This window comes from Polypterus senegalus, chromosome 14, assembly GCF_016835505.1.
Source record: "Polypterus senegalus isolate Bchr_013 chromosome 14, ASM1683550v1, whole genome shotgun sequence".
NCBI lineage: Eukaryota > Metazoa > Chordata > Cladistia > Polypteriformes > Polypteridae > Polypterus > Polypterus senegalus.
Window position 1 is genome coordinate 96,787,116 of NC_053167.1, and position 14,005 is coordinate 96,801,120.

A 14,005-nucleotide genomic window follows, 5' to 3' on the forward strand; every position below is an offset into this window, starting at 1 on the left:
TTACACCTTTGGACAACCGCCAATGCCTCTTAAACATCTAAGATTCACAGGTGACGATTTCAGTAGTGGACACTTTGATGTTTATAAATGTTTAACTCTCAAAGGCTGGATGTGAAGTTATCGATGAAACTGGTTGTATACTTACAACGCTTGACAGATGCCGAATGTCACTTCAACACAAGTTCTACAAATACTGTCGTAATTGAAACAAACCATGAAACTGAAACCGATTATGACAGCAGCAATCCAAGCTGTGAGATTTGAGACAAGATTACTGTTCACATGGCCAATTGTTCGTTGCATGCTCATGAGTAAGCTCAGCGCACAGCTTGGTCATATTACAACCGGAGGGCTGAACTCACAATGTGGTAAACAAAGAGATCCTTTACAAATAATTATTGGTATATTTTCCCTCAGTTTAAAAAGGTTCGATTTTCTTCTTAATAAAACTTTTAAGGCAGTACTCCGCCACTGCAAAGCGCAGGTATTTTGCTATAGATATAGATATATATAGATATAGATATATATAGATATAATGTGTGTGTCAATAGATAGATAGATAGATATAGAGAGAGAGAGAGAGATATACTGTATATATAGAATATGTGTGTATATATAGAATATGTGTGTATATATATATATATATATATATATATATATATAAATATATAAACAGCAACACTCATAACAGTGACAAAACAATTACATTGACAATCATATTACGTTATTTTCAAAATGTTTCTTTTAATTTTACTTCTCTGTTCAAGTGCGGGTATTTAGCTAGTATATATATATATATATATATATATATATATATATATATATATATATACATACACACACACAAGTCCAGATCAAAAGTTTAAGATCACTTGAAAAATGGCAAAAAAATCATATTTTGCATGGTTGGATCTTAACAAGGTTCCAAGTAGAGCTTCAACGTGCAACAAGAACAAATGGGAGTGAGACTTAACATTTTTTTAGCATGCAATTTAATGAAAACAACGATTAAACTGAAACAGGCTGTTTTACAGCTGATCAAAAGTTTAGGACCACACCTCCAAAAAAACCCGTAAAAAAACAGAAATCAAACTTCCAAACATGAACTCAGTACTGAGTAGCTCCAACGTTATTGTTGATCACTTCAAAAATTCGTTGCGGCATGCTTGATGCAAGCGTTTCCATGAGGTGAGTGGGAACATTTCTCCAAGTGGAGAAGACGGCCGCACGAAGGGCATCTACTGTCTGGAACTGTTGTCCATTTTTGTAAACTTCCCTTGCCATCTACCCCAAAGGTTCTCAATTGGATTTAGATCAGGGGAACAAGCAGGATGGGCCAAAAGAGTGATGTTATTCTCATGGAAGAAGTCCCTTGTCCTGCGGGCATTGTGTACTGTAGCATTGTCCTGTTGAAAAACCCAGTCATTACCACACAGACGAGGGCCCTCAGTCATGAGGAATGCTCTCTGCAACATCTGGACATAGCCAGCGCCATTTGACACCCCTGCACTTCCTGAAGCTCCATTGTTCCACTGAAGGAAAAAGCACCCCAGACCATTATGGCGCCCCCTCCAGTGTGGCGCATAGAAAACATCTCAGGTGGGATTTGCTTGTCATGCCAGTAACGTTGGAAACCATCAGGACCTTCAAGGTTAAATTTTTTCTCATCACCTCATTCATCCACCTTTGAATGTCCCATGTTTGGTGCTCTCTTGCAAAGTCCAAACGAGCAGTTCTGTGGCGTTCAAGGAGACAAGGTCTTTGAAGACGTTTTTTGTTTTTGAAGCCCTTCAGTCTCAGATGCCATCTGACGGTTATGGGGCTGCAGTCAGCACCTGTAACGGCCTTAATTTGGGTCGAGGATCGTCCAGTGTCTTGACGGACAGCCAATTGGATCCTCCGGCTCAGTGCTAGTGAAATTTTTTTGGGTCTTCCACTTGACTTTTTGTTCCATAACCCTCAGGATCATTTAGAAATTCCAAATGACTGTCTTAATCGCCCCACCTCAGCAGTTATGGCGCTGTGAGAGACCCTGCTTATGCAGTTCAACAACCGAATACGTTCAAAAAGGGAGAGTTTTTTTGCCTTTGCCATTAGAACGTGTGACTGCCTGACAGAAAATGACAATGAATCCACATCTTTGCACATATTTGACCTTTTAAAGGCATGTGGTCCTAAAATCTGTAAAACAGCCTGTTTCAATTTAATCGTTATTTTCAATTAATTGAATGCTCAACAAATGTTTTGTCTCACTCCCATTTCTTCTTGTTGCATGTTGAAGTTCTACTTGGAACCTTCTTATGATCCAACATATATATATATATATATATATATATATATATATATATGTGTGTGTGTGTGTGTGTGTGTATAAATATAGACACACAGACACAAACAAACAACTTAGGAAATATAAGCAAGGCAAAATATTCAGGTGTGTTGGAGGACTGTAAGTAATAGAATGAACATATTGTTCTATGTATCAAATCTGAACGCTTGGGTAGTGTGTATTCCCATGTACAAAGCCAATCCCCATTTGTTTAATACATGCTTTATCTCATCATCAGAAGCAAGGATTCAGGGCACAGGGAAACAAAAAACAACTTTCACAAATAAACACATTTGACTCCACACAATGGAAATGGAAACAAACAAATGTCTACCGTGCTTTTCTTTGGTTCCTAGGTGTCGCCGCAATGTTGCTCAAATTTAACACTAGTTTTTAATTAACATTTCCCCTTAGGAGTTTTGACAGAACTTATGTGTATATTACAATGGGGTGAGGGAGAGGGTGACAGGGTTATGGAGAATCCACTTTGCAATTTCATATGCAAAATTCTAGATATATTGTGAGAATGACTGTTTGGAAGGAGAAATGTTTTTATTGGATGGGCAGCATATACAAACTGGGACATTTTGATATTTTTTAGTTATTTATTTATTATTCATGATGACTCTTATACAGTATGTGTCACTATCACCACTGCCACCCCACGCCGACCATGACAAACCAAAAAAAAATTGACAGCGACTTTTGCTGGAGGATACATTTTAGAGAGATTTAATCATGTTCATTATTACTGGTATTTGAGTACCCTTTGCATGCATTAAAAAATAATTAATAGTAAAAGGTATATTGTTGAGGTTTTTTTTTTTGCTCCTCTTATTTTCTTAGCAGATTAAACTGGCTAGTCTAGTGGTTTGTTATAGGAGGGCTTTCACATTGATTCTCAAACTAAAAATGTACAACTTATGGAAGATTTTCACTTTTGTGACAGTGAAAGATTTCACATTTTTGTTTTTGTGAATTATTTTTTACAGATGAGCTAAATTTAGTTTGTAAAACCTGACAAACTTACCATCTGCACATAATCACAACCATAATTCTTTGAACTATAGTAAAAAAAACAGTAATTTCCACAGAGCTCCAATGTTGTATTTGTTAGCCATAGAAAGTTGACACTCAATGTCTAACAGCAGTGTACTAAGCAGTATGTGACTGAGTGACATCTGAACTATCAATTATAATTTTTAGTATTTCTGCTCTAATATATAACTGAACAAATGTAATATTCAGAAATGAGCAAGGCAGCCCTATGTATTCTATTTCCATATAATGTTTACATAACTCAACATCCTACAAATGCTTTAATTACTTGCTTACATGATAGTTATGAAAAGTGATCTGTCAATTTGGACTCAAGACATAAAGAAGTAGACTTCCAGCTTTCTGCTCCAAATTCACCTATCCCAAGTATAACAGTACCCAAGGATTTTTTAAGTATTGTCATTTTTACAGTCATTTATAGAAAACCTCATTTATTTACATAAAACCTCATGTGTCTCCAATTAATTCAGTTTACTCAAATGTACTACATTTGGTATATTTTTATCTGTATTTTCTACATAAACGTGGCACAAAAACATTTCTCAGTACAACCTCAGATTTGACATAACTTAATTAAAGAAATGGACTCTGTAACTCAACTAAAATAGCTTTATTAAGCTATGCATTTCTTAAGGTGGCTGTATTTTGCTTACTAAGTAATAGTCCAATCACAGCTAAAGCATCTCCATTTATGAAAGTGAGCAAAGAAGAAGTTTTACATTAATCAGCATACTTTGTAAAACTTTACCCATACCATATTTTAACCGCTGCAATTAATATGACAAAAAGAGACACAAAAGAAGCAAACCTCAAATTAGTAAAACTGTTAACCTATGATTTTTATAGTACAAAGTCATTCATAAGTTAAAAAAAATATATTTCTATAATATGACATAAACATGTGTTAAAACAAACATATTTGAATTAGGGTACCTGTGATCGACTACTTGATGTAGACTGTTCAGGAGCATCGCTAGAAGGCAATGTGGAATACGCAGATGAAGACTCCCCGTCTTTTCTCGTCTCCAGAGGACTTTTGGACCGTGCAGGTAATCCCACTATATATATATTAAAAAAAAATAAATTAAATAAATGTATGATTATTTATGTACACACACACACACACACACATGATATATAATTTCCTTTTATATAAGTTTCCCCTTTTCCTCCAATCAACACTGTTCCTATTTTGTCCTATCCTTTTCCCTCCTATACTTCTTTCCCTAATACTAATCTTAACCTGACTGACAATCCTCCTGTTTTTATGTCCTTTGTGTATCTCCCTATTCCTGGTCATTAACACAAGGTGCTAAAATTACACTTGCTACCTCATCCTGTGATATGTTTAGAATTTTATATATATATATATATATATATATATATATATATATATATATATATATATATATATATATATATATATATATATATATATATATATATATATATATATATACACATACCTATACATACATACATATACATACATATACATATATATATACATACACATACATACATATATATATATATACACTGCTCAAAAAAATTAAAAAAACACTTTTTAATCAGAGTATAGCATGTCAATGAAACTTATGGGATATTAATCTGGTCAGTTAAGTAGCAGAGGGGGTTGTTTATCAGTTTCAGCTGCTGTGGTGTTAATGAAATTAACAACAGATGTACTAGAGGGGCAACAATGAGATGACCCCCAAAACAGGAATGGTTTAACAGGTGGAGGCCACTGACATTTTCCCTCCTCATCTTTTCTGACTGTTTCTTCACTAGTTTTGCATTTGGCTACAGTCAGTGTCACTACTGGTAGCATGAGGTGATACCTGGACCCTACAGAGGTTGCACAGGTAGTCCAACTTCTCCAGGATGGCACATCAATACGTGTCATTGCCAGAAGGTTTGCTGTGTCTCCCTGCACAGTCTCAAGGGCATGGAGGAGATTCTAGGAGACAAGCAGTTACTCTAGGAGAGCTGGAGAGGGCCATAGAAGGTCCATAACCCATCAGCAGGACCAGTATCTGCTCCTTTGGGCAAGGAGGAACAGGATGAGCACTGCCAGAGCCCTACAAAATGACTTCCAGCAGGCCACTGGTGTGAATGTCTCTGACCAAACAACCAGAAAGACTTCATGAGGGTGACCCAAGGGCCCCATGTCCTCTAATGGGCCCTGAGCTCACTGCCCAGCAGCATGCAGCTCGATTGGCATTCGCCATAGAATACCAGAATTGGCAGATGCACCACTGGTGCCCTGTGCTTTTTACAGATGAGAGCAGGTTCACCCTGAGCACGTGACAGAAGTGAAAGGGTCCGAAGAAGCCATGGAAAACATTATGCTGCCTGTAACATCATTCAGCATGAGCAGTTTGGTGGTGGGTTAATGATTGTCTGGGGAGGCATATCCATGGAGGTCACACAGACCGCTACAGGCTTGACAAAGGCACCTTGGCTGCCATTAGGTATCAGGATGAAATCCTTGGACCCATTGTCAGACCCTATGCTGGTACAGTGGCTCCTGGTGCACGACAATTCCTGCCCTCATGTGGTGAGAGTATGCAGGCAGTTCCTGAAGGATGAAGCAATTGATACCATTGACTGGCCACCACACTTTCCTGACCTAAATCCAATAGAACACCTCTGGGAAATTATGTTTTGGTCCATCCAATGCCACCAGGTTGCACCTCAGACTGTCCAGGAACTCAGTGATGCCCTGGTCCAGATCTGGGAGGAGATCCCCCACAACACCATCTGTCATCTCATTAGAAGCATGCACCGATGTTGTCAGGCATGTATACAAGAACACAGGGCCCATACAAAGTGCTGTGTACAATTTTGAGTTGTTGCAATTAAATTTTGGCAAAATGGACTAGCCTGCCACAATTTTTTCACTCTGATTTTGAAGTCTTTGAATTCAGGGCTCTGTAGGTTGATCATTTTCATTTCCATCAAACGATGTGGCATCCTTTCGTTCCTAACACATTACCCAGTCTATATCAGTATAGATATCCAGGAGGATTTCTTTTTCCCATTGAGATCTGATGTGTTTTCAAAGTGTCCCTTTAATTTTTTTGAGCAGTTTATATATATATATATATATATATGTATGAATGCCAGATCAGTTGAAAGAATCAATATGCACAAGCATCTCTAAAAGAAGTCGCCTTAAAAGGTGGGTCAGCCTAGTAATAAACTAAAACCTTACTTCTGACCAGTGTAAAGCTTCAAGTGTTTTAAAAGAACATAAACAAAATGCAGAACTAATTTTTTTGATCAAATCCAAATTAATAAAATAGGTAATACAAAATAAAAAGGTTCAAAAGATTTTAAGTTTTACAGAAAAATACACTAAATTTGTTGAGCAACTCCAATTAAAATAAAATATTAACTCTAAAATTCTAAATTCTTAAGTTTAAAACTAAAATCTTAAAGCTTTCATGTTTTAGAGGAGAATGCAAAGTAAACAGTTCCAAACAAATACAGCCAGTATTAATGCCAAATAAAATCTCAAAAATACTACCTCTATACTGTATTCTTTCCTTTGTAAAGACTGAAACTGCTTTAAACAGTTGGGAAACAAACCCACAAGTAAACAGACAAAAACATTCAATATGTATCCTCAGTAAAAATTCAAGCAGCATTCAAATGTAAACGGAGGACAACATAAACAAAATTGAAATATTCATTCAATTGTGGTCAGCTTATGCTCCAAAGCAGAAAACTGCACTGCGTAACTCGCAGGACCCAATGCAATTGCTTTCAATGCAGGACTGATTTTCAGCATTGTAGGTGGCAGTCTTTGAAATTAAATTTAAAACAGAACATGCATTTATTCTATATATAATTCATTTGCCTAAGCAGTTAGGGCATGTGCTTATACTGTCTCACATGCAGCCTTCTCAAAATTGCAGAGCCTGTAGACAACCTAACATCTACAGAAGACAACATTAAAAGAAGGCGAGTACAAGACTGTAAAACTCAGTAAAAGGAAATCTGACATTGGCAGACCTTTTCAATTGTTATCGATAGCGATGGCAACCAAGTACCAAATGCTTCCTGCAATGATTTTGCTAGCATACAGTGGACACAAGTTAGGCACCTCGGGTTTAAAGTGCCACACATGTGCAGTAGCGAATGGTCAAACTAAACTGACATTCTTGCCAAAATCTGTCAAAAGTAACAACTAACGCTGAAGTAAAGCACAGTACAAATGTACGGATTTTGTTTGCAAGGATGAGGCTTTATGTGTGTTCCATTTCTGCAGTAATCTGTGTAAACACATTTTTAAAACAAAGTTTTTTCATATTTTAGTTGTAAATGACAAAATGTAGGCATAAACTATATAATGTATGAATCCTGAAGTCCAAAGATCAAATAAACACTTTCACAAAAGGTTCAAGGAAAAGACAACAGCTTCCGTGGCGTAGCGGCAAGAAAAAAAGCCGCGTTAGCATGCGACATTGACACGCATTTACTATGACTGCCTCCATGGTGCAATGGTATCAGCTGCTGACTGGGAATCAAAGGTCACGAATTCGATCCTGCACGACTCCGTTTTGAGAAGTGAACTGCTCTTATTCTTACTATTTTAGAATAAAAACATACATTTGATTCCAGTCTGTAACAGCCGGTGTAATTTATGATACTTGTAAAGGTTAGCTTTTTTTTTTTTTATTCTCTCAGCCGCATTCACGATCCTAACTCACCAAACCGACTGACACTGCTGGTTTCACACAGATGCGCTATAACAGGTAAACTGAAATCATGACGACAATTCTACATTGGATCAAGGATGCACTTTTGCCATCGCTGTATTTTGTATATGTAAATGGGAAGCTCTGCATTCGTGACTTTATGCTGTAAGAAGTAAGTAAAGAAATAAAGGTAAATAGGTAACAAAGGACGATGCATGTGCCTGAAACATTAACATTTATACATGTATGTTACTTACATAAAAGCCAGAACTAATGTTATTTACAGACGCGGGCATGCTCAAAAAATACACGTGTAATGCCACGAAAAGTGCACGTAGACACTTCAGTTCGCAAGCATTGGTACGAGAATGCAGTCACAATTCTCTGCTGTTTTCACATTAAGACGCGCTATAGCTCTGCAGTCTACATGTGACTGCAATGTCTTTGAAGCCTTGGGCTCTGTCTGTTGGTGTGTCTTCTTTGGCAATGTGGATTTTTTTTAGGGTTTTGACATACTGGTGTGCCCTATGGAGTTGGATTACTGGCAAAAATCTGTGTGCAAGAAAAACTCATTTGTAAGCACAAGTGACACCTTCAGCACATTTTACAAGTGTAAGTTAATTCCATAGTACATGGCTGCTGCAGCCCAAACATTAACACGTGTGCTGCTTCCAGCTGCCACTATGCTCAGTACTGTGTGCGTCAATGTAACTTGACGAGGCTGTAACCGTATTCCAGTCACATGATTGATTTGGCATTGTGCTATTCTCATTATCATTGGCTTTTCATGTTGCCTGTCAAAACATAGATGGAATGAGTTGTATTGACTTTCTATCAACCAAGTCTTATATTTCTATCGAGGAAAAAAAAAAAAATCTTTACTGTTTATTCGCCTAGCCCTAAAAACAAACTTTGCTTCTTTAATTATTATGCATTAACTAATCTACTGATGCCATTCAACTATTTGTATGTCAATAGCTAATGAATGTTGATAGAATGATTTAGGGCTACTGTCAAGTCACCCAGACATTTATAGACTATGCACTTTGGCATTAAATTAGGATTTAAAGTCAGACTGCACCTGAGCAGATGAGTTGAAGACATATGGTGTTAAGGCAGATCTATTCATGTAGCCTGTGTGAAGCATGTCATACATTTTCAAGAGAAGCACACTTGTTACACCAAGTATAGGTTTTCACTTCTACTACTCATTGGTTTAATATAAATCCAGCTAAATAAACACTCGCTATGATAAAAGACCTGCTTTTCATCCATACTAAGAGTTAGGCATAAAAGCTAGTATTATGTATTAAATTAAACGCCTTAACAAAAAAGAGCATTTTGATGAGAAAAAAAACAGTGTTTACTTTTGGCAATTTAGCATGTTTCAGTCTACGTTAAAAGCCATGCACAAATTTTCACTAACTACTGTAGTTTGCACATGGGTTGAACTTTAGTCACTCAAATGAGAGTGAATGAATGCAGATTATAAGCATATTTAAAAATAATTATATGCATGCAAACATATAAAAAAAACTCACTTTTTAAACTACTTTTAATATTACATAAACCATAAAACTGAAGAATTTATCAGAAAAAAAAAATACTGTTCACGACATGACAAAATGACATACCTTTATCAAATATTAGCTTTAATCTTCTAGTATTGCGCTTCTTGTTTTTAAATTCTCTTTCGAAGTCTCCCAAGCCAGAGGTATATTGGTCCCATGACACCTCAGGAAGTTGCACAACTCGTTGTGGGCAAGGAAATCCGATATTAACCTGCAGAAAATTGAACCAATTTACCTAGATGTGTATACACACAATCATATATGAGGGGTGATCAAAAAGTTCTGAGCATGACCGATCAAGAGGAAAACCAGTAAAACCAAACGGGTCAAATTTTTCAACTCAATACAATGAACACTAATACCCTTATACTAATGCCACTCAATTAAAACGTTCCATTTTGCTTAAGCGACAGTGTCTTCAATGATATAGCATGCCCCAAGAAGGTAGTCTTTCAGGATTGAGGAATAAGTGGTAGTCACATGGCACCACACATGAAAAATTAGGTGGGATGCAGCACCTAAAAGTCCAGTTTTCCAAAATTTTCCAACCTAGGCAGACAATCCATTACAGGTGGGCATTAAACAGGTATGACAGTGAATACTGGTGTAACACTGCACAATGATCTGAATTGTCCCATACCATTGATAAAGGATTTTGAACTAAACAAAGCTAAAAAAAAATAAATAAATAAATAAACACACCACAAGACACACTAATTACTTTCATGTTACTTTTTTCCCCACAAACTACTACTCTGGAAACATGCTTGGGGTGTTGCTACAGAACAAAATTCTGAGTTAAGACAAGAGGCAAAGAACTTTTACTTTGAGTTCAAAGTCTGCTTGCATGATCCTATTCCACTCTTCTGCTAAGCAGAAACCCACCATTAATTGGGGTGTTTTGAGGATTTGCAGGTTATCAGCCCCCTCTATGAGTTTTGTTTTTGCTTATTCTTACACCGAGATAAAATTGATCACAGCAGCATCATATATAATAGACAAACAGATGAGAGTTTAAGCCTTTGAAGCCCCAACACCCCTTTTTCTACTTTAGGATAAAGCTTGAAATACCAGGGCACTTACATACATCGTGCATTTGCACTGAATTCAATTATGGTTCTTTTAATTAACAGAATCATGCAAGGTTTGTAAACTGTATCACTAAATAAATTTTAAAATCAAAAATATTATTGCCAAGGCAAGCAATATGGGGATGAGTGTAACATAGAGGGATACACATTTTTTAGGAAGGATAGACAGAACAGAAAAGAAGGTGGGGTTGCTGTTTATGCCAAACAGGGTTTAAATGTAAGTCATCTTCAGTTGGATGATGAGCCCCATCTTAGTGAGGACATGTGGCTTCGCCTGGAAAATATTAGGAAAAAAGGTCTTATTTTAGGAGTGTGTCATAGACAACCCAATTCAGACAGTAATTTCAACACACATCTTTTTAGTAATATCAAAAAGGCAAGTTTACAGGGGGATATTATAGTCATGGGGGACTTTAATTATCCAAATATTAACTGGGATAACCTTACAGATGAAGGAGCACAAGAGCAGGAGTTTTTAGAAGTAATCAGCAACTGTTTTTTAACACAGCATGTTAAAGCACCAACAAGGGGTGAAGCCTGTCTGGATTTAGTATTCTGTAATAATCAGGATAGAATTGAGGGTGTAGAGGTGATTGAACCACTAGGGTCAAGTGACCATAATGTAATACAATTCTCAGTATTTTGTAAGAGTACAGATGCAAAGACTAAAATTGTTAAGTTGAACTTTAGTAGGGCTAATTTTGAGCAGATGCGACAAAGTCTAAGTAGGATAGACTGGGATAAGCTTTTAAATGTGGAGACAGTCGAGGAGCAGTGGAACAGGTTTAAAAATGTTTTACATGTAATGCAGGACAGATACATACCTAAATTTGGAAGTAATAGGAAACTAAAAAAAAACTCAACGATGGATTAATAAAGATTTAAAAAGAAGTTGCAAAGGAAAAACTGCTGTATAAGGCATATAAGACTAATGACTGCAAAGAGAACCGTAGGTGTATGAGAAATGAGGGCAACCATTAAGAAGGATATCAGAGAGGCTAAAAGACAGTTGGAGAGGAATATAGCAGATAAGGCGAAAGAAGACCCCAAGAGATTCTTTCAGTATTTTAGTAGTAAAAGAACAGTTAAGGAGGAGGTCAAGTTCATCAGGAATAGTAAAGGGAATTAAAAGATACAGACAATGAAATAGCAGATGCCCTAAACTTACATTTTCTGAGGTGTTTACAAGTGAGCAAGTGGATAACCTCCAGAGGTAAACACAACTACTAAGGAGGTACTGAGGGATTTGGAAATTGTAGAGGGAGAAGTGCTGCTCAGATTAAATAAGATGAAATCAAACAAATCACCAGGCCCAGATAATATTTATCCTCGTGTTCTTAAGGAGGCTAGTGAGTACATATATAAACCCTTGACACATATTTTTAGGAAGTCACTGTGCACTGAGAGATTCCAAAGGACGGGAAAATGGCAAATATCATCCCATTATATAAAAAGGGTGACAGGGCAGATCCAAGCAACTATAGGCCAGTAAGCTTAACAAGCATCACAGGAAAATTAATGGAAGGAATTATTAAGGATAAGATTGAGCAACACATGACAAGGACAGGAGTTATTCTGAACAGTCAGCATGGGTTCAGAAGAGGGAGGTCGTGTTTTACTAACATGTTGGAATTCTATGAGGAGGCAACAAAAGGATACGATCAAAGTGGAGCTTATGATATTATTTATCTGGACTTTCAGAAAGCATTTGATAAGGTGCCACATGAGAGGTTGGGCATCAAGTTAAAAGAAGTGGGAGTTCAGGGTGATGTTTTTAGATGGGTGCAGAATTGGCTCAGACACAGGAAGCAGAGGGTGATGGTGCGAGGAACCTCATCAGAACTGGCGATGTTAAGAGTGGTGTTCCACAGGGGTCAGTGCTAGGGCGCTGCTATTTTTAATATATATAAATGATTTAGATAGGAATATAAGTAACAAGCTGGTTAAGTTTGCAGATGATACCAAGATAGGTGGATTAGCAGATAATTTGGAATCCGTTATATCATTACAGAAGGACTTGGATAGCATACAGGCTTGGGCAGATTTGTGGCAGATGAAATTTAATGTCAGTAAATGTAAAGTATTACACATAGGAAGTAAAAATATTAGGTTTGAATACACAATGGGCGGTCGGAAAATCGAGAGTACACCTTATGAGAAGGATTTAGGAGTCATAGTGGACTCCAAGCTATCAACTTCCCAACAGTGTTCAGAAGCCATTAAGAAGGCTAACAGAATGTTAGGTTATATAGCACGATCTGTGGAGTACAAGTCCAAGGAGGTTATGCTCAACCTTTATAATGCACTGGTGAGGCCTCATCTTGAGTACTGTGTGCAGTTTTGGTCTCCAGGCTACAAAAAGGACATAGCAGCACTAGAAAAGGTCCAGAGAAGAGCGACTAGGCTGATTCCAGGTCTACAGGGGTTGAATTATGAGGAAAGATTAAAAGAGCTGAGGCTTTACAGTTTAAGCAAAAGAAGATTAAGAGGTGACATGATTGAAGTGTTTAAAATTATGAAGGGAATTAGTACAGTGGATCGAGACTTGTATTTTAAAATGAGCTCATCAAGAACACGGGGACACAGTTGGAAACTTGTTAAGGGTAAATTTCGCACAAACATTAGGAAGTTTTTCTTTACACAAAGAACGATAGACACTTGGAATAAGCTACCAAGTAGTGTGGTAGACAATAAGACGTTAGGGACTTTCAAAACTCGACTTGATGTTTTCTTGGAGGAAACAAGTGGATAGGACTGGTGAGCTTTGTTGGGCTGAATGGCCTGTTCTCGTCTAGATTGTTCTAATAGCACTACCGCATAAGCTCAACTTGGAGTGTATCATGTGTTTACTTGGAACAATTACTTTACCAGAGTGGAGTAAAAATCTGTATGTGAAGTAAAGGAACAGAGCGCACGTACATTGAAGCTTTGACCAGACTTTCAACGTTCTGTGCTTGCTTTAGCTCCTGTAGTAAAGAGAATACTGAGCTAACTAATAAATATATTGTTGACAAGAAGAGCAAACAAGTTTGATTTCAAAGTTGTCTCCAGTATACAACACTCTGAGGATGATGGAGGAAGCAGAAACAAACAAAACTGAGGCCGATATAAGTTTCAAAAAAGATAGGATCCTTGGTGATTTGGAACTGGTTTGGTTTCAACGTTTTCCACTTAAATCAAGAAACAGTATTTTGCAAATTATGTTGTTATGCTGTAGTGGCTAAAGATGGAAATACTGACAGCATTTTT

At 37.0% G+C, this 14,005-nt stretch overlaps 1 protein-coding gene across 2 annotated transcripts in view; it reads right to left on the reverse strand.

Annotated features, from left to right (window-relative positions):
• zzz3 (zinc finger, ZZ-type containing 3) overlaps positions 1-14,005 on the reverse strand; it is a 152,901-nt gene that overhangs the window by 42,890 nt on the left and 96,006 nt on the right. For both annotated transcript variants that reach the window (XM_039736042.1, XM_039736041.1), the window contains 2 exons: positions 9,729-9,876; positions 4,322-4,446 (listed from right to left, as the gene is read on the reverse strand). In XM_039736042.1, coding sequence (XP_039591976.1) covers positions 4,322-4,446; positions 9,729-9,876 — 273 coding nt within the window. The remainder of the gene's footprint in view (positions 1-4,321; positions 4,447-9,728; positions 9,877-14,005) is intronic.